The sequence below is a fragment of the Phyllosticta citribraziliensis genome (genome assembly GCF_038025025.1).
Source record: "Phyllosticta citribraziliensis strain CPC 17464 chromosome Unknown J3D65scaffold_6, whole genome shotgun sequence".
NCBI lineage: Eukaryota > Fungi > Ascomycota > Dothideomycetes > Botryosphaeriales > Phyllostictaceae > Phyllosticta > Phyllosticta citribraziliensis.
The window spans coordinates 814,939-832,470 of NW_027117343.1; the positions used below are offsets into that span (position 1 = coordinate 814,939).

Sequence of the window (17,532 nt, forward strand, 5' to 3'; positions counted from 1 at the left end):
CCCACGCCCAAAGCAGCCATCACGTGCAGTGGTCAAGTCTTGGAATTCTTGAGAGAGCGATGTTTGGGAAAAGGTGCATAGGCAAATGCAGCGCGGTTGAATGGTCCTCGGACGCATTTGGACGTCATGTGACGGGTTGGAAGATTAGGACCTAGAAAGGGGGAGAGGATTTCTTTAGTTTGGCTACATGCATATACTCGGGCTACTCTGACTGCTTTGACCCAGTCCGTTCAGTATTTGCAACCATCCAGCCAGTCTTGCATTGCACTCTTACTCTGGCTCTGCTGGAGGTGTAGCGTACGAAGTACGCAAATCACTCAAGACGCAAATCATCATTGCTTTGAAGTTTCGATTTCGATTCCGATTCCGACGCATTATGAGAAGAAACTTTCGCGCACTCAAAAAAACGAACTCCGAACTCCGAACAGCAAAACTCCTCCATCCCACCGCTCGATCCCAGAGCTTTTCTTTCAGACCGATTGCTCCACCGCCCCATGCGTGCGTGCGTGCAACCATGCAGTCCGGAATACCGTCGGAGCACCGGAAGGTAAACTTCAAAACTGCCGACTGCTTACACTGAGAACCGCAACTCCTCCGCTTTGAACACCGTAAACCGCAAAACCGCAAAAGTCCTCCGCAGCAACTTCCCGCAAACACCAGAAAAGCAGAAACCAGAAACCAGAAACCCTCCGCGTGGTGCCCGAATGGCGTGGAAAAGGCGCCGTATGTACAAGTGCCGTGCCGTCGTAGTGTTGTCGTCGCCAGAAGACCGAGAGTGTGTTTGTGCTGCTTGCCGCAAGAAATAGGCAGACAAAGGTGTGGCAGCGGCGGTCGATGGATGAGGGACGACGGAAGGACGGACGGACGAGTGGCGCAGGGCGTAAAGTGTTTGTTTGTTTGTCGCAGCACGCACGAGCGGGTGCTGGCCTTTGCCATTCAATAAGCACGCCCCCAAAGGCTGGGGCACCGAGTGTACATGAGAGTCGACGGCCGTGGGTGGATGCGTCGAGTCCGAAGAGAAGAGAGTAAGAGCGCCGTATGTACAGGTGTCGTTGTAGTCGAAGTACCGAGAGCCGCGTATTGCAAGAAGGCGAAGCAGCGTAGAGTGTCGGACGACGGATGATTAACGACGAAGGCGCAAGGCGGAAAGTGTTTGTAGCAGCACACACTAGCGGGTGCTGGCCAATGCCATTCAATAAGCACGCCCCCAAAGGCTGGGGCACCGAATGTACATGAGTCGACGGCCATAGAGGCGGCAAATGTGTCGAGCCAGAGGAATGTACACTGTCGAGCCGGATCAGACGCGGGAAAAGGGCGCTGAACAGTAAAGGTCGGCTGTCGAGAACAAGGCGAAAGGGCAGACAGGAACCGGAGGGGAAGAGGTCCTGAATGGGGCGATACGGGTGCCGAAAGGTAAGAGCGTATCGCGGGTCGACGGGCAGGGCAGAGCCACAGTCATGACGAGTGTCGATGAGATCCGGAGGGTGTTGATCAGGGCATGGTAGAGGCACCACAGTCATATCCATGCATCAACGGTCGTCTCGAGAGGGTTCCAGGTTCCAAGGACGCGAGAAGCCGTGACAGAGGCCTCACCACAAAGCATGTCTGGCGCTGTTGTCCGTAAGGATGGGCGATACGGGGGTCCCGAAGGTGCTGCGGTATCGCGGTCGAGTCGAATGGAACGAGGCAGAGGCTACCACCACAGAAGCGTGCCGAGTTGCTTAGACGAGGTCCTGGAGAAGGGAATGGAGAGGGGCGATCGGGCGTCCGGAAGCGCGTGCTGTGATCGCGGTGTCGACAGGCAGGCAGAGCCACAGTCATGCCGGTGTCGAGCTGGTCTGGATGGTTCCAAAGGACGCGAGAGTACGGGTTTGACGCCGTGTCTGAATCTCAAGCTACAAGGCTGCTCCGCCACGAGTATGCCGAGTGCTTCGTCCGATGGGGCGCTGCAGGGTCCCCGAAGGTGCTACGGCAGCGCGCAACTGGTCGAATTGTCCGTTGGAGGTGAGAAAGGCTTAAGGCTGAGCTCGAGGCCCAGCTGACAGCACATTTCTCGAGCATCAAGACGTAGCCCCGCCAAAAGCTTGTCATGCGCTCTGCCCGTGGAACGAATTCGCCAGTCTCTCCAAAGACGCGGTTTGTCTGAACTACGAAGGAACAGCTGACCCCGCTTCAGGCGCAAGACAGCCCCGCCAAAAGCCGTACGAGTGCCCTATCGATGGAGGAAATGAATGGGCCAAGTGTCCCTCAGTAGCGGCGCCACCCGCTCTGATGAAAACGACTTTCCCGTCCATGGACGCAGTTTGGCTGAACTCCAAAGGAACAGCTGACCCCGCTTCAGGTAACAGACAGAGGCTCCGCCAAGCTTGTCACGATGCCCTGTCCATGGTGCTCCGCTATGGAGGCTTGCAAGTGTCCCTCAGAAGCGGCGCCACCCGCTCTGACGAAAGACGACTTGCCCGTCCATGGACGCAGTTTGGCTGAACTACAAAGGAACAGCTGACCCTGCTTCAGGAAACAAGACAGAGGCTCCGCCAAGCGTGTCATGATGCCCTGTCCATGGTGCTCCGGTATGGAGGCTTTTGCAAGTGTCCCTCAGCAGCGGCGCCACCCGCTCTGACGAAAGACGACTTGCTCATGTTTGGTGTCCATGGACGCAGTTTGGCTGAACTACAAAGGAACAGCTGACCCTGCTTCAGGAAACAAGACAGAGGCTCCGCCAAGCGTGTCATGATGCCCTGTCCATGGAACTCCGGATTGTGGTCATACGAGGTCCCCGAAGGTGCTACGGTATGCCGGTCGACAAAGGCTGGGCAGAGCCACAGTCTTGCACCCAGTGTCGACATTGTCCAGAAATAAACGTCTTCATCGAAGGGGGGTCATGCGCCCTCAGTTCACGGTGGCCCAACACCGCTACCTGAGCGACCGTCTTACAGTTGCCTCAGCCCTTTTGTGATGGAATCGGGTTGCGCTATGCGCCTTAAATGCCCGTTGGTGCGAGTGCAATGCTCGTCTTGTATATACCGCGTCGTCCTGGAGGTCGGAGGACGGAGGGAATGATGAATGAGCCGGAAGAAGTGCGTCGTCCTGGAGGTCGGAGGACGAAGAAAACGCGAAAAGTGGCCAGGAAGGTAGAAAGGGCATCATCATGTAAAGGTCGTGTTCCAGAAAGTTTTCCAAGACTTGTCGGGCATCAATTCGACCGTGGTATCTGCTCAACTCGAGAGAGGTGTCCCGGGTGGTCAAGGTTCACTGCGCTTTGGGCTGCACGAGACAGGACTCGAGGCTTCAAAGCTAAGCTCGCTAAAGCGAGCCTATTCGCGATTAGCCGTCAAAAGGGTAAGAATTGACGTCGCGGCAGCAGATAGAGATAGGCTTGAACCAGGAGAAACCACCGGGACGTGGAGGAGCGGATAGAGTGGGAATGGTCGGCTGAATTGATGTGGAAATGGTCGGACATCGATTCGACTGTGACGTCTGCTCAACTCGGGGGAGGATGTGTCGGTGGTCAAGGTTCACTGCACTTTGAGCTGCACGAGATAGGGCTCGAGGCTTCAAAGCTAGGCTCGCCACAGCAGAGCCTATTCGCGATAAACCGTCAAAAGGGTAAGGATTGACGTCGCGGCAGCAGATAGAGAAAGGCTTGAACCAGGAGAAACCACCGGACGTGGAGGAGCGGACGAAGTGGAAATGGTCGGTCGAATCGATGAGGAAAAGGGAAAGTCCTGGAAAGGGTCGGAACACGGAACAGCGGCTGCTGATTGGTGTGCGAGAAGAAAATGCGCGAGCCTGAAAGGAAGTGGTCGGCTGGATGGAAAGGCGCAGAATCGGGCACACTCAGCCGCGGGAGGGTGGTCGGTCATTTAAGACCGCCACCAATTGATGATAAATAGCACCAGCACAGCAACTTGACCGTAGCCAGCGATCTGTGTGCGTGCTGGGGAGAAGGAGATGTCTTGGGATAGGGTGTTCGCCTCGTGCCAGAGCTCTTCTTGCATGCTGTGTCCAATTGCCACGCTGGTCAAAAGGAAGAAAAACAGCAGCAGCATGAAGAAGAGAAGAGGCTGGCTGAATATGCTGGAGACGGATTTGCCAATGCAAGAAATGCAGGCGGGCGTCCTAGACCTCTTCATCGATGCTTCGAGGGCATCAATCCCGCCATCAATGCGGTCAACACGCGAGTTGACCTCGTCGCGGCCCTTCAGAAGGAGCTCCTCAAACTCTCTGAGCATTTCTTGTGCCGACTTGGTGGGAAAAGCAGTAGAGGAGGACGGCTGGGCCAGCGCCGTCACCAGAGTCGACTCCGCGGGCTCAGGCGAAGAGACGGAAGTCAAAGCGCCAGAGGAGGATTGGTTGACCGGAGCCAGCTTAACTGAGCATACAACTTCGGTCTGGGTACCAGTCGACTCCGTGGGCTTAGGCGAAGACTCGGTGGATGGCGCAGCAGATGATGATGGCTGGGCCGATGTGAGCTGAAGAGACTCGGGGGCGGCGTCCTCGGAGTCCAACTCTGGCGCTTCTGAAGAAGGCATGATGCTCAGCGCGGTGGATGAGAGTGCTGCTGGCAAGGGTGAAGACGGCGTGGGGGCAGCTTCGTAGTCGGCCAACACGGCCTTGAGTGCATCGTAACGAGCCTCAAAATCGGCGAGCTGTGCCGTCAGTTTCTTGATGGTGATGTCCTTGCTGCGGTTGGCCCTAGCAGCAGTCGACATTTCAAGCTCCATCTCGTCGGAGGCGCCGGAGAGCTCGTTGGTAATGTTGGAGCTCGTGGTTTTGGTACTGCTGAGCGCACGCTGAGCCCGGCCGTACGAGAAGTTGGATGACGGGCCCGCCTCCTGCTGCGTGGGCATGCGGGTTCTGCCGGCGTTGTTCTTGAGGTCCTTTTGGAGCTTGAGATTGAGGGACCTGAGCTCTTCATGGCGCTGCTCGAGCTGGCGGCTGTGGGCGACCTCCGTGTCCACGTTCTGCTGAATCTGGCTATTGTCGGCAGTGAGCTTTGCGTTGGCATCGGTAAGCTTCATGACCTTCGCCGTCTGGGTGTCGAGCATGAAACGGAAGTTGCGGGTGAGGCTTTCCGACTTGCTCTTCTGCTGGTCCAACTCGGTCTGCTGCTGGTCCAACTCGGTCTGCAGGTCTTTGGCCTTGAGCTTTTCCTGCTCCAGCTCACTCTTGGTGGCGTCCAACTCTTGCTGGAGGACTTCACTTGAAGTCGCCTCGTTGTTGATGTAGAGGCGGGCTGACTCGAGAGCGGCTTCAGCGGTCTGAGCCCTCTGCTCCAGCTGGTTGAGGTTTTTCTCCCACTCTTCGGCAAGCGAGTCGCGTGAATCGATTTCGAACGCGTGGTCTGACTCCATGCAAATGATGTGCTCGTCCAACTGGTCCTTGTCGCTCTTGAGGACCTTGATCGTGTCGTTGGCGCTGTCAAGCTCTGCATTGACGTTTGCAAGAGCCTGCTTGGTCGCCTCATCGGCGGCAACCTCGCGAGTGAGCTTCTTGTTGAGCTCGTCGGCATTGCTCTGGGCCTCGTCTCGGGCCTTGGCAGCAGAGGTGGTCAGGTCGTTTGCTTCCGCCAGCTGAGCCTCCAACGCGGCAAATTTCTCGCTGGTGCGAGCCTGGTCCGTCTTGAGCCTGGCGTTTTCTGCCTCCAGGTCGGCAATCCTCCGCTCATTCTCCTCTTCCTTCTCCGTCCTCAGCCTTTCCGTGGTTTCGTATTCCTCGCGCTTCTCCCTCCTCTTCGCTTGGGCTGCCCTCTGCTTGCCATTCCTGTGGGCCGTTCCTCTGCGCGTGCGAGCGGAACGAGCCGCGGGCTCGGAAGTGGGGGAGAGAGACCGGTTGGAAGAGGTCTCGGGCGAAAGAGGGCGGGTGGCAGAGTCGGTGGGTGAAAGAGGGCGGATGGGAGTGGTGGGCGTCTTTGGGCCGGTGGGCGAGGTGGGCTTGGGTGAACCCATCCTGTTGGGGTTCGACCGAGACTTCTTGAGGAAGTGGCCGCGGATTTGGGCCAGGGAGCAAGGGGAGAGGTTTGCCAAGGTCTGCGCCTTGGGCGACGTGGGCGGGGCGAGGTACGTGGGCGGGGCGAGGGTGTTGACGTTCACGTTGACGTCGGGGTTGGCGTCGGGGGCAGCGTCGGGGAGCTCCTCGTAGTCGACGTTGGGGCCCTGGGTGGGCTCAGCGTCGGGCAGGTCCTCGTCGTCCTTCTCGCTGTCCGCGTCGAGCAGTTCACCTGCGTCGACAGAAAACGGGGCCCTATCATCGGTTAGAAGTGAACTTCACATGTCGTGTGAACTTGTAGGCACTTACTCGACGTCCGCAGGCGCGTCCTCGATCACAACGTCGGCGTCGGCCGACGGTTCCTCCTCGGAAGGCGCGTCACACAGCTCCTCGTCGTCTTGAGGCGGCTGGGGACGGGCAAAGGGGTAAGCCAACGGCTGCGCGTCGGCTATTTCTTCGTCTTCGTCGTCGGACGGCGACGGAGAACGGGCAGCGCGCTGCTGCTGCAGCTCCCCAAAAGAAGGGAAAACCACCGGCTGCTGCGGCTTCTGCTGCTGCAGACAATCGAAGACCGACCGCTGCGGCTGCTGCTGCAGAGGGCGGAGAACAGATTGCTGCTGCGGCTGCTGCGGCAGAGCACTGAAGAGGGGGTGCTGCTGCACCGGTTGCGGCGGCGGAGGAGGCGGCGTCGTCGAAGGGCGACGAAAGAGAGGCTGCTGCTGCTGCGGCGGCGTCAGGCACGCGGGAAGGGCGGCCTGGGAGAAGAAGTCGGCAGGGTTAACCTGCAACGGACGCGCGCAGTCGATCTCCTCGTCCTTGGGCGGGGACGATGGCGGAGGAGGGGGGACAGCAGGAGAAGGGGTGGTCGGGGCGGCGGCGACGGCGACAGCCAACTTCCCGAGGCCGGGGATCCGACTCGGCAGAAGCTCAAAGGGCGCAGAGGAACGGGCCGGAGCCTCGTTCATGCGCACTGGCTTCTGAAAGCCCGGGATGTTGCCGTCGGGGAAGGCCCTGGGCTTCTCGGGCGGCGGCGCGTTCTTGGCCAGGTCCAACAGATCCGAGAACGTGGACTTTGGCTTCACCGGAGCAGCTGGCGGGGCTGCCGGCTTCGGCTGGGGCTGGGGCTGGGCAGCTGGCGGCGCTGCCACAAAGGAGAACGTCGCCGGGGGCGTCGACTCGGAAGCCGGACGCAGGTACACGCTCGGCGAGGAGGTGCTGGGCGGCGGCGGAGGGATGGCGGCGGCGGCGTTGGGGGCAGCCGGAGATGGGGTCGCGCCCTCGGTCTTGACGCGCTTCGAGCGCTCGGGCGATGGCGACGGGGAGCGGGCGCGGCGGCGGCCTCGCGGCCCTTGCGGCGAGGGCGAGGGGGCGATGGCGCGGGCGGGGCGGTTGGGAGAGGGAGTCCTCGGGACTCCAAGAGGAGAGGTGGCGGCTGGGGTGGTGGTGGTGGTGTTGCGCCCAGCGTAGGGGTGGCTTTGGGTCATGGTGGTGAGCTCAGCGGGCTGCTGAGCCATGACAAAGCCGGCGCCCACGTTGCGCACGACACCGGAGTCTTTCTTTGGCATACAACCGACCATGGTGAATGTGTGATCGGAGGTCTGGTTGGATGGTTGGTTGGAGGACAAAGAGGGAGGACAAAGAGGGCAAAGGAAGGGTGGGTGGTGTGGTGTGGAGTCGGATGAAAGAAAGAGAGGTTGCGAAAGGTAAACAACTCCACGGCGAGAGGTGGATGGGACGGCGACGGCGACGGCGACGGCGGTCTGTGCTCTGAGCGCCTGCCTCGTGGGCGCTGCACCGAAGAGAAACTCCTGTCCCATAACACCGCCCGCTGCTTCGCCGGCTATACTCTGGCGCAAATGCCAGTGGGTACTCCACGAACTAGACTATATCAGGACAGCTCGACGTCGAGCGCAAGCAGGTGCTGGTGCCCTGCCAGGCCTGGAGGCTTGGGACGGGATGGACAAAGGCCGCGATCTTCTCCTTTGGTGTTGTGCACGGGATCGGCACAACAAAGGAACACCACGCTGCTGAAGCCTCAATCTGGCAAGTTGCGCAATGGAAGCGATTGAAAAGATCCAATTGACAGTATAATGACTGACAATCTTTGAGAAACAGAACAAAGGCCTACCTTTCTTTGCGCACACGTCCCCGAATCCCGTCTCTTTTGGACAAAAACACTGGCTTCGACTGCCTGTGCGAAAGCAAAGCCCACGAGAATAAGACTCGGGATGGAAAGATCAAAAGACAAAGAAGACTGTCAAAGAATTTGAAATGGACAAAGAACAAGGAGCCCGGCTGTCGAGGTGCAACCAGTCCGGGCACCAAGTTGGTCCTGCGTCTGCAACCGGAACGACTCTTTGACATGAGGAAACCAAAGCGCTGACCTAGAACGAGGTACATTAGGTACGGCAAGTCTTCAGGGAGGATTTTGAAGGCGCTTACCTCGACGACCGCCTCTTGCGCATTGAAAGCCTGGAGTGGCCCTCCAACAGCCCACCCACCGGCCGGCTGGGCAACCACCGCTCCAGACGCAGCAGCAAGCCCATTTTCGTTGGAAATGCTGCCATCTGCTCGTTCAGCGGCTTACTACATACCACAGGCTCGTCATAGCACCGACGTTGTCTTCGTATGACAATTAACACCCAGGCGGTCGATGAGACGACGTTGAAAAAAAGCCGCTAGGCCCGATGGACCCCTGCAGGGCGCCAAGCGCGGGATCTCTCTTAGCGCCTGGATCCGCGCGCTTGCGGGGGCGGACTTGGCCCGCCACAGGGAGGCGTGTGCGTGGCGATCGATGACGAGAGCTGCCCCTCCGCTCGCTTCGTTCAGCTCCGACAAGGATGGTCGATCAGAATTGCGATGGAGGAATAAAAGGAGGGACAAGCTAGGGGCTGTTGATGTTGAACAGGGTTGCCGGTGCAGGGCAGCCGAGTCGTGAGCGGCGGAAGCGTGGATTCGTTGGGGACACGTTCGCTGCTGCTGCGACAACGCTGGCGGACCCTGCGAGCTGTTGCTGCCGCCCTTGTCAACATTCAACGAGCAACCTCGCGGCCCAAAAGCGTGCATTCATGTTGTCGAACTGCGATCTTCAGGACCAAATTCGGTTGGCGAGCTCCAAAATTGACTTCCGTGGTCCTCAAAGAAGCGTCAGGATAGCGACGGCGCTTCCCAGGACTCACAGAGAGTGAATGAAGACGGTGGTTTTAGGCTTTCGGCAGGGTCGGCGGCCGTCGCTCTGTTTCTATTGTTGTCGTTGCTTCGACAGGGCTGTAAGATTAAAGGCGCTGATAAGAATCTCTTGGCGGTGAAGTGGGGGGAGCTCGCTGATCGCTTTCCCTAAGGTCGGAGGCTGGTGAGGCTACATCGTAGGGCAATCTTCTCGCAAATGGGCGATAACAGAGTCGTTGAGATGGAAATGATGGCTAGCGTAGAAAGACTTCTTGATTCTTTTTCAATAGCGAGCTACTATAACCCAGGTGGAAACGGTTTTGGAAACATCTACGAGGAGCAAGCGAGCGTCAAAGCACAGCGCCAGAATAGAGGAAAACAATCGGCAAAACAACTGGCCAAACCAAACCTCGTCCAAACTCCTGAAAACGCCAGCCTCCTCTCGGCCTCTCGAGAGCTCAAAATCCGCTTGCATAATTTACGTGGATAAACTTGGCTGCAATCCACGACGAAGAGAAGCACACGTGAGCTGGTTTACTGCCTCTGCTCCTCGGCGACGACCTCCTTCTCCTGATAGACAGGAGGGGCCTCCTCCGGGATGCCGTCCTTGCCAGCGGCGTCTTCCTCGTCCAAGGCGACGGACTCGTAACCGCTACGACGGTTGAACTTGAGCCAGATGAAAGCCATGAGACTGCCAACGAGCCAGCCAGTCGCGTAGGTGAGGGCTCCAAAGGCGATTCCAATGACAATGGGGACCATGATACGGCTGACAAGGTGGATGAAGCGCGCCAGGGGCCCGTGACGGTGGTGGCGCATGATGCCGTGAGGTCCGTGGAAAGGCTCGTTGTTGCCGTTGTTGCCAGAGCGGTGGGGTGGGCGCTCGTCGTCGGACTCCATCTCGGGGGGAGGTGTCTGGGGTTGAGAAGGCTTGGGAGGCATGCCGTGAGGGCGGCCCTTCATGCAGCCTGGCTTAATCTTGCCCATCTGTCCCTTCATGCTCTGAATGCGGTCCGCAATGATCGACCGCCACTTGCACAAAACAGGCCAGTTCTTGCACTCCTTGTCATTCTGTTGAGGGGTAGACTCTCCGATGGGAGCCGCTGTGGTGATGGGCAGGATGGAGACTTGGCCTTCAGGGTGCTTGATGAGCTTGATGGACAGGGCCGGGACGTTGATGTGGTGAGCCTCAAGAGAGGACAGCTGGAGGGTCATGGGAACCAGCTCATTTCCGGACGAGCCAGTGATGGACGGATCGATTTCGAGCATGTAGCTGCTCAATCTGAGTGCCTTGTCGGTGTACTTGCCAATGTTGGCCCGGATGTCGGTCAACGGAATGTCAGCCCGAACTTGGTACACCGGGATGGGCTGAGGGAGAGTGTCGAAAGTAGGAGGGTAGAGTTGGATGCCATTCAGCTCGACGGCATGGTCGTGAACGACGGAGAAGTTGAGCAACTGTGTGGGTGGCGTGAGCATGACCCATGTTGTACATTTGTATAGCGGCCTGAGCTTACCAGCGAGTTCTCGATGCCCTGCACCCAAACGAGGTCCTCGTCGGTCGAGCCGGCAAACGGACAGCCAGCACAGTCCAGAGTCAGGAGTTGTGAAGTAGGGTCGACGAGGTTGAATTCGCGGTCGGGGACGGAGCCAGCGATGCCGTCGGCGGTCGAGGGCACCAGGAATGCGGCGGAAGGCCCGGAGAGGGCGAGGGCGGCGCTGAGGCCAAGCAATTGGGACTTCATGATGTGCGCCAACAGCGGAAGTAGTGAGAATGGACGGATCAATGTGGTGGACGTAGCGGAAGGAGTTGAGGTGGACAGGTTGGAGCGTGAGGCCAGAGAAGAGTGTAAGATGAGGACAAAGAGGTAGAGTTTAGTTTGTTCTTGAAGTGCTCAGCCCCTCGGGCAGGGCAGGGCAGGGCAGGGCATCATCAGGGCACGTGAAACAGCCGACGCCGCGTCACCGATGGCAAGCAGATGCCGGCGCACACAACCAACCACCGCACCCCCAGCCCAGCCCAGCCGTTTCACCCGCTCCCAACCCAAGTCGTCCTGCAACTTCATCTGCAGTCTGCATTATCGTCGCCCTTGCGCTCCGTCTCTGCATCTTCGCATCCATTCCTGCCGCCAACAATTCTCAACACTGCCGTGGCCATGGTCGTCGTGGCTGGTGGGCGCTTACGCGCGGCCAGAGCTCCAGGGGAAGATTTGACGCCGATCAGTTGGCCATGTACGTTGCTTATCGCTATCGCCGGACGTCTGCCGACAGCCGTTGGCAGGTCGGGGACATGTCTTGGTTCTGCTCTCACCCTTCAGACTCAGCGGCCTGTTCATGTTGACGCCCGTTGACAGCAACAAACACAAACCCCTCAATCAACAGTCTCACGTCGAACACTGGCACCGAACCAGAACCATGGCCACTGCCCATTCCAGACCCTGACTGCAGCCAAGCCAGACATTCTGCTTGGCTTTCCAGGTTAGGCAGTTTTTGACACCCCCACCGTTGACCATGACATCAGTCTCTCCCGGCGCTCCATCCTCGCTGTGTTGTTCTTTTCACACCTCCTGTTGTTCGACTCCACATCTCCGCGACGAATCTCTGCCACCTCCGACAGCTGTTGCCCTCAAACACCTTGGCGCCATCCTGGAACATTGATCGGCAGACGGGAGCCCCGCCCTGTCGCCGCTCTCCTTGCAGACCATCATCAACGTAAATAATGCTTCATAACTCACCACAAGCTGAGTGCCGAGCCGATGGTTGACGGCCTTCGCAAGCGCACAATGCTCAAAGTCGTTCGGGACAATCATGCTTTCAATCCGATCTTTCGCTTCGTCCAGGAGGACGAGACGGCAGCTGCAGGCCTGATGACGCGGCGTGGCCGACACTGAGGCCCTCGAGCGATGATGAAGCTGCCTTGAAATTGCAAGCATGGCCGTGGGAGCTGTCACCATGCACCATCTCACGCCCGAAAGCGTTGTACGCGTTCTGGTCAACGTTTATTTCCATCTACCTGATCTCTCACTACTTTTCTGTTTTCCTTTCTTGTTTCCCCAAGGTCCGGCCATCAAGTACTCCACCAGGAGCTCACCCAGGTCTCGATCAAGTCCAGTGATTGACGGCAGCAACGAGATCTATTGCTTATAACTACAAGGAAATTATAGAGGCTGCCAATGAGTGTACGAAGGAAACCCCCTGATGCTGCCTCACCCGGACGACCACGTGTATCTAGCACCCACCATGTGTACCTACAACTGCGTCACCGCACGCTCGACCAGCAAGCCCGCCCCACCAAATCCTTCAAAATGCACTGTGCTGATACTGTCAAAGCAATCAGAATCCGCTGCTCAGACCGCTGGAGCCGAGACCGCTCGATCCCAAGCTACCGCTTCCCAGGCTGCTCAAGCTGCCAAACGGCGACGTACCACTGCCAGAGCCGCCGAGGGAGCCAAAGCTGGGCGTCGACAGACCGCCCAAGCTGCTGCCAGTGCCCGTGCCAGAACCGAGACCGGACAGGCCGCCGCCAGACAGCGAGCCCAAGTCACCAAGGCCGCTCAACTGCGGAGCGCGAGCGTCGAGAGTTGCAGTGCCAGAGGAGCCCAGCGACGGCAGACCGCTGGAGAGCCCTCCCAAGCTGCTGCCCGTGCTTGATCCTAGACCGGACGGGAGGCCGCTAGGGAGGCTACCGCCAAGTCCGCTACCCGTTCCGCTACCCAGACTAGGCAGACCGCTGAATTGCGGGTCGCGCGCCTCGATGGCGGAGGCGCCCACATTGGAGCCGAAGCCGCTCAGACCGCTGGATCCGCTGGTCAGGCTCCCGAGGTCGCCGAGCCCAGACGATGTGCCGGTGCCGCTGGACGGAATCAGGCTTTCCAGACCACCACCGAGGCCGGATGATGTTCCGCTGCCCAGGCTGGAGAGTCCGCCGAGTCCGCCGAGTCCGCCGTCGGTTGTCGATGTGCCGGTGAGCTGGCGCTTCGAGCTCGATCCGACGGCCGACTTGATGAAGTTGGCGGCCGTTCCCGTGTCAGCGCCGTAGCCCAAGTGACCCGAGGTGCTTTGTGACGAGGTGCCACCGGAGGAAGCACCTCCGCCGGTGCCCATGCCACAGACGGAATCGCCCTGAGACGATCAAGTCAGCCACTTGCTGGAAAAGCAGAGAATATCAGGAGAAAAGCTCACCGAAGCGCAGAACGTCTTGAACTTGGATGGGTCGACGCCGTCGAGCTTCTGGCTCTTGAACGGATCGCCGAACGTGACGGCAGCCGCAACCTTTGACGCCTTGCTGCCTAGCTTGGTCGTCGTGTGGTGCACCAGCATGGCGCCCTGGCTGTAGCCCGTCAGGATGAGCTTCGTGTCCGGGCACTTGGTCAGCCACGAGTTGGCCTGGTTCGTCATGGCCGTCGTGCCTGCGCCGCCGGTGCCCATGCTCTCGGTCATGATGCCACCGGCGTCGGCAGCGTAGTTGACTCCCTGTGCCGAGATGTTAGATTCTGGTCTGCCCCCTTTGGAGAATGATCTTTACCTCGACATTGACGTTGTTCTCTCCCAATGCCGACTTCACCTTGGTGGACAGCGATGGTCCGACGACCGATCCCATGGTCCCCATCTCCGTCGTCCCGCGAGCGAAGAGCAAGACGTAGCTTTTGCAGTCGCCAGCAGCGGCGGCCGGGACGGGCGCGGCGACAGAAAGAGCCGCATAGAGGGCGGCAGAAAGGGCGACGGTCTTCATTGTTGATGATGAGGTGACGTGGTCGTGTGGTATTCTCTTGGACGAAAACGATGACTAGCGAGTAAAGACTAAAGCAGCTCTCAGAGCGTGCAAACGAATGAATCAAGACGGAACGGAACGACTAGGCCCAGGCAAGGAGAAGAGGAAGAAGCTGCTACTGCCGATGCTGCTGTCCTGCCTTCAAACTTACCATTCCACCCCTCTTATACCCATCATCGCTTTCTCTAGAATACCACAAAAGACCAGCAGCCTCGGTAGAAAGCTAGCCCAAAGCCATTCTACTGGCCCAAAAGCACGACCGTAGATCGCTCCGTACGACACTACTCAACACCACACCGCCATGACGAGAGACATTTTTCAGGTAAGAAGCGTGTGGCTGCGACCAGTCGCACAAGACGAGTCGTCTCTGCGCCGCAATCTTGCAGCGGCTCTTCGCCAGACGAGCCGCTGCGGGGCCTTTCTGCTCCTTACGAGAAACAGCGCGGCGCTTGCCGTGTCTTGCTGCAATGGGTAGTTGACTTGATGATGCGATAATGTGATACCTCCAGAGCCAAGGCTGGTTGGAAACTGGTCCCATGCGAAGAACCGACCCTTCAACGACACATCGCAAAATACGACGCAGCCAGCCAGACGAGCTTCCAGCAAAGCCATCATCGCCATCACTTCCTTCCCCTCTCGTCGTATACTCTCGTATACTGTCGGCCTCGCAGCCCCCGTTGCTTTTTCTTCAGCCGTTGATATGTTCGACGCACGTGGCGGTCCCGCCAGCGGCATGCCTGAACGCCCACCCGGCGCGTGCGCCGTTGCCGTGCAGCCACGAGGCGCGGGGTACCTGCGTGCGCCGCCCTTCTGGAAGGATGTATGATGCTGCGGCTGCCGTCAGTCGCTCGTGATGTGAGACAGGGGGCGCGGCCTGTTTATTCCCCTCGAGCTGAGACATGCATGCGTCGAAGCTTCGACGAAGCTTGATTGTTTCGAGAAAAAGGGAGTTGAAGCGAGGCGGCGGTGCATTGGCTTGTTTGTTTGTTTGTGTGGTGTGCCTGGTTCGGCCGGCCGTCTGGTGATCATGGTGGCGATGGCATCGAGTGGTGAGATTTGTGGCCTTCGGCTCTTCGTGTCAGCTTGATTCTGATCCTACCGGCTCGACAAGTGTCAGTCTTTGCTCGTTTTCAACAGCACAACACACTGCAAGAGAGATGGCCAAATGGGAGAGGAGAAACAAGATTCAAGTAATATGTACAGTGAGTGTTACAACATCAGCCCGCCTGCAAGGCCTTGCCACGTGCGGCCAGTTCCGATCGCACACCTTTTCAACAGCTCGTAAACAATCTGGAGCCAAAAGAGAAATGATTTAGAGCTTGCCGCCGTACTCCTGGGGCTGCTTGGCGGCCTCGCTCTGCTTGGCCACACCGACAGCGCCGCCGTCCCTGGGCTTGTTCGCGTCCAGGGGCAAGTCGAGGTTGAGGCGCTTGCGGGTCGAGTAGGTGGCGAGGCTGCCGTCAGGGTCGGCCTCGGTGATGAGCTCCTTGCGGCGCGTGTCGACCAGGAGCCTGATCAGGTCAGGGCGCATGTAGTGACCGCCAAAGTCGGCAAGCGCCTTGGTGAGGTGCGACTCGTTCAGGTCGATCTGGGAAAGGTTAGCTACGGCTAGGCTGAGGCTTCTCTGATGACTACTCACGTCGACATAAAGCAGACCGTCAAAGTCCTTGTCGGGCTTGGCGACCAGAGTGCCGTCGGGCTTGTAGATGCGGGCGTGGCCGTTGTAGGTCGAAGGGTCAGTCTCGGGTTCGACGCCCTCGGGAGTGTTCGCCTTCAAGCCTTCAACCGACAATCGCTGGAAGGGTGCGAGAGTCCAAGTGCCAGTCTCAATGGCGTAGGCAGGCGTGACGAGGTCAGAAGCCGGGTCGGCGACGTTGGTGGCAGGGTCAGGGTACTTCAGAGTCTCCTTGCCAGGGTAAATGGGCCAAGCAGCAATGCTGGGGATCGTTAGTGCCTGTGGGAAGAAGTGTTGGCGAGTCACTTACTGGATCTGCTCGCCCTCAGCAACGTTCATCGACTTGAGGAAGGGGTTCATGTTCTCCCAGCAGTTGAGCTGACCAAGACGTCCAATCTCGGTCTCGGTGACAGACTTGAAGGTGTCACCAGAGCCGTCGCCGTAGACGAGCTTCTCGACGTGGGTGGGCTTGATCTTGCGGCGGTGGTTGAGGATGTCGCCAGTGGGAGAGATCAGAACCTGGGCAAGGTACAGCGTGGCATGGTCAATCTCGGAGAAACCCATCGAGACGTAGCTGTCTGCAATCAGTCTTGCTACCTGCAAAGCAGGAATGGTTCGTACATGGAGTTGTCCCTGGCAGCGCGGCGGATGCGCCTCATTTCCTCGGAGTCGACAGCCAAGCTGTTCTCGCGGTACTTCTTGAGCATGGGGAGAGACTGCTGGTAGGTGACCTTCCACATCCAGTAAGGGTAGCCGGGCATCCCTATACAAGTCAGAAAGGCCCATGTATCGATACCAAGGCACAGTGGGTGTCGATAGAAATGAGACATCAATCGCTACCATGGCAGCGTCAGGGAGCAGTCATCTGCTATTGCAGCACCCCTAATCAGCAGTCGCCGTCCATAGCAGATGTGCACAGTGGGCTATTGTCTGTTGCCCCAGCTAGACCTGCAGAGTCTCATCTCTTTCGACACCCGCTATAAAGGGGATCTTACAAACTTCAGGGAAGGCAACCAGACGACAGCCATTTTGCGAAGCCTCTTCAATGTACTTAATGGTCTTCTGGACACCAGCTTCTAAGTCGAACCAGCAAGGTTCACTTGTCAACTTCAACGATAGCTGTCAGCAGCTGCGCAAAAAAAAAAAAGAAAAGAAAAGAAAGGGGGGGTGCAGGAGATGTCCTCTTACCGCGGCGGCCTTGTACTTGGTGACGGTGGTAGGCATCTTGATTGCTTGGAGAAAGTATTCAAAGACTGAATGTGTTGGATCTCTTGTTGATGCAGACGAAGAAACGGATTCGCTGTCGTCTTAAATAGATCTTTGAACTTCGGCCTGGGTGCGACCAAACAAGCTACACTCCGTCACCCGAGGCTCTCCGAGTAACGTCGCCCTGCAGGCCAGCAGCTTTCCCGCAGACATCCAAGGCCTTGCCATCCGTGTGTGTACTGTATAGTGGGGAGTGGAATGATGTCTAGTTGGACATGGCCAATCGGAAGGATCGATAAGCTCTAGATTGCGTGCGGAGAGCCGATAATAGGACGCTGGGGGGCAACAAGTCAGTCCAGTTTACCGTCATGCCGATACTGCCAAACGCGTCTGTCGAATGTCGTGCCGGCGGGTTGCCGTTGATCGCGAAGTGTGGAGATGCCGAAGATGCCGAAGCACGCCGCGGCAGCCGGCCAGTCGGCATGATATCACAATTGGATGCCGCGACAACCGCAACCCCAGCTATCGATGTGATCTCAAACTCGACGGGGTCTCGTCCGGTGTCGCATGTAACTTGTCATTGTCAGGAATCGACGTCGGTCCAGCTACATTTTCCCCAAGTGCGGGGCAACGACCAATGGCCGCCAATTTCTCCACGCACAACCGCTTGCGACGACTTGACTGGGTAATTGAGGGAAGGGAAATCCATTCATACTTTTCTGAGTGTTCA

The 17,532-nt window shown here is 58.3% G+C and overlaps 6 protein-coding genes across 6 annotated transcripts; 1 reads left to right on the plus strand and 5 right to left on the minus strand.

Annotated features, from left to right (window-relative positions):
* Nucleotides 1-335: 335 nt before the first annotated feature.
* On the minus strand, nucleotides 336-1,708 carry J3D65DRAFT_362901 (uncharacterized protein). Its single transcript, XM_066795660.1, has one exon. It carries the CDS (start codon nucleotides 1,524-1,526, stop codon nucleotides 555-557), a length of 972 nt encoding a protein of 323 aa, XP_066655195.1. The 5' UTR covers nucleotides 1,527-1,708; the 3' UTR covers nucleotides 336-554.
* On the plus strand, nucleotides 1,602-2,734 carry J3D65DRAFT_696031 (uncharacterized protein; the record flags this gene model as incomplete). The annotated part of the gene is made up of 2 exons (XM_066804019.1): nucleotides 1,602-2,004; nucleotides 2,066-2,734. 2 exons carry the CDS (start codon nucleotides 1,602-1,604, stop codon nucleotides 2,482-2,484), a joined length of 822 nt encoding a protein of 273 aa, XP_066655196.1. The 3' UTR covers nucleotides 2,485-2,734.
* A 1,129-nt stretch (nucleotides 2,735-3,863) lies between these two features.
* Nucleotides 3,864-7,805, minus strand: J3D65DRAFT_603083 (uncharacterized protein; the record flags this gene model as incomplete). Its single annotated transcript, XM_066798181.1, has 2 exons — nucleotides 3,864-6,243; nucleotides 6,298-7,805. The coding sequence occupies 2 exons, from the start codon at nucleotides 7,803-7,805 to the stop codon at nucleotides 3,864-3,866; spliced, it is 3,888 nt and encodes a 1,295-aa protein (XP_066655197.1).
* Nucleotides 7,806-9,413: 1,608 nt separating this feature from the next.
* On the minus strand, nucleotides 9,414-11,034 carry J3D65DRAFT_624207 (uncharacterized protein). The gene is made up of 2 exons (XM_066800226.1): nucleotides 10,668-11,034; nucleotides 9,414-10,608 (listed from the first exon to the last, which is right to left on the minus strand). The coding sequence occupies exons 1-2, from the start codon at nucleotides 10,893-10,895 to the stop codon at nucleotides 9,691-9,693; spliced, it is 1,146 nt and encodes a 381-aa protein (XP_066655198.1). The 5' UTR covers nucleotides 10,896-11,034; the 3' UTR covers nucleotides 9,414-9,690.
* Nucleotides 11,035-12,135: 1,101 nt separating this feature from the next.
* On the minus strand, nucleotides 12,136-14,052 carry J3D65DRAFT_624211 (cutinase-domain-containing protein). Its single transcript, XM_066800227.1, has 3 exons — nucleotides 13,676-14,052; nucleotides 13,333-13,623; nucleotides 12,136-13,272 (listed from the first exon to the last, which is right to left on the minus strand). Exons 1-3 carry the CDS (start codon nucleotides 13,880-13,882, stop codon nucleotides 12,484-12,486), a joined length of 1,287 nt encoding a protein of 428 aa, XP_066655199.1. The 5' UTR covers nucleotides 13,883-14,052; the 3' UTR covers nucleotides 12,136-12,483.
* Nucleotides 14,053-14,867: 815 nt separating this feature from the next.
* J3D65DRAFT_696039 (cyanide hydratase) lies at nucleotides 14,868-16,820 on the minus strand (the record flags this gene model as incomplete). The annotated part of the gene is made up of 6 exons (XM_066804020.1): nucleotides 14,868-15,509; nucleotides 15,561-15,858; nucleotides 15,907-16,170; nucleotides 16,218-16,359; nucleotides 16,592-16,703; nucleotides 16,785-16,820. The coding sequence occupies 6 exons, from the start codon at nucleotides 16,818-16,820 to the stop codon at nucleotides 15,234-15,236; spliced, it is 1,128 nt and encodes a 375-aa protein (XP_066655200.1). The 3' UTR covers nucleotides 14,868-15,233.
* Between the last annotated feature and the right edge of the window lie 712 nt (nucleotides 16,821-17,532).

Excerpts from the sequence above, each read along its gene's own strand:
- J3D65DRAFT_362901 (XM_066795660.1), bottom strand. The coding sequence starts at position 1,526 with ATGGATATGACTGTGGTGCCTCTACCATGCCCTGATCAACACCCTCCG.
- J3D65DRAFT_624207 (XM_066800226.1), bottom strand. The coding sequence starts at position 10,895 with ATGAAGTCCCAATTGCTTGGCCTCAGCGCCGCCCTCGCCCTCTCCGGG. Across the intron at positions 10,609-10,667 it reads AGGGCATCGAGAACTCGCTG|TTGCTCAACTTCTCCGTCGT; the intron begins GTAAGCTCAGGC and ends CCACCCACACAG.
- J3D65DRAFT_624211 (XM_066800227.1), bottom strand. The coding sequence starts at position 13,882 with ATGAAGACCGTCGCCCTTTCTGCCGCCCTCTATGCGGCTCTTTCTGTC. Across the intron at positions 13,624-13,675 it reads AGAACAACGTCAATGTCGAG|GGAGTCAACTACGCTGCCGA; the intron begins GTAAAGATCATT and ends ATCTCGGCACAG. Across the intron at positions 13,273-13,332 it reads TCAAGACGTTCTGCGCTTCG|GGCGATTCCGTCTGTGGCAT; the intron begins GTGAGCTTTTCT and ends TGATCGTCTCAG.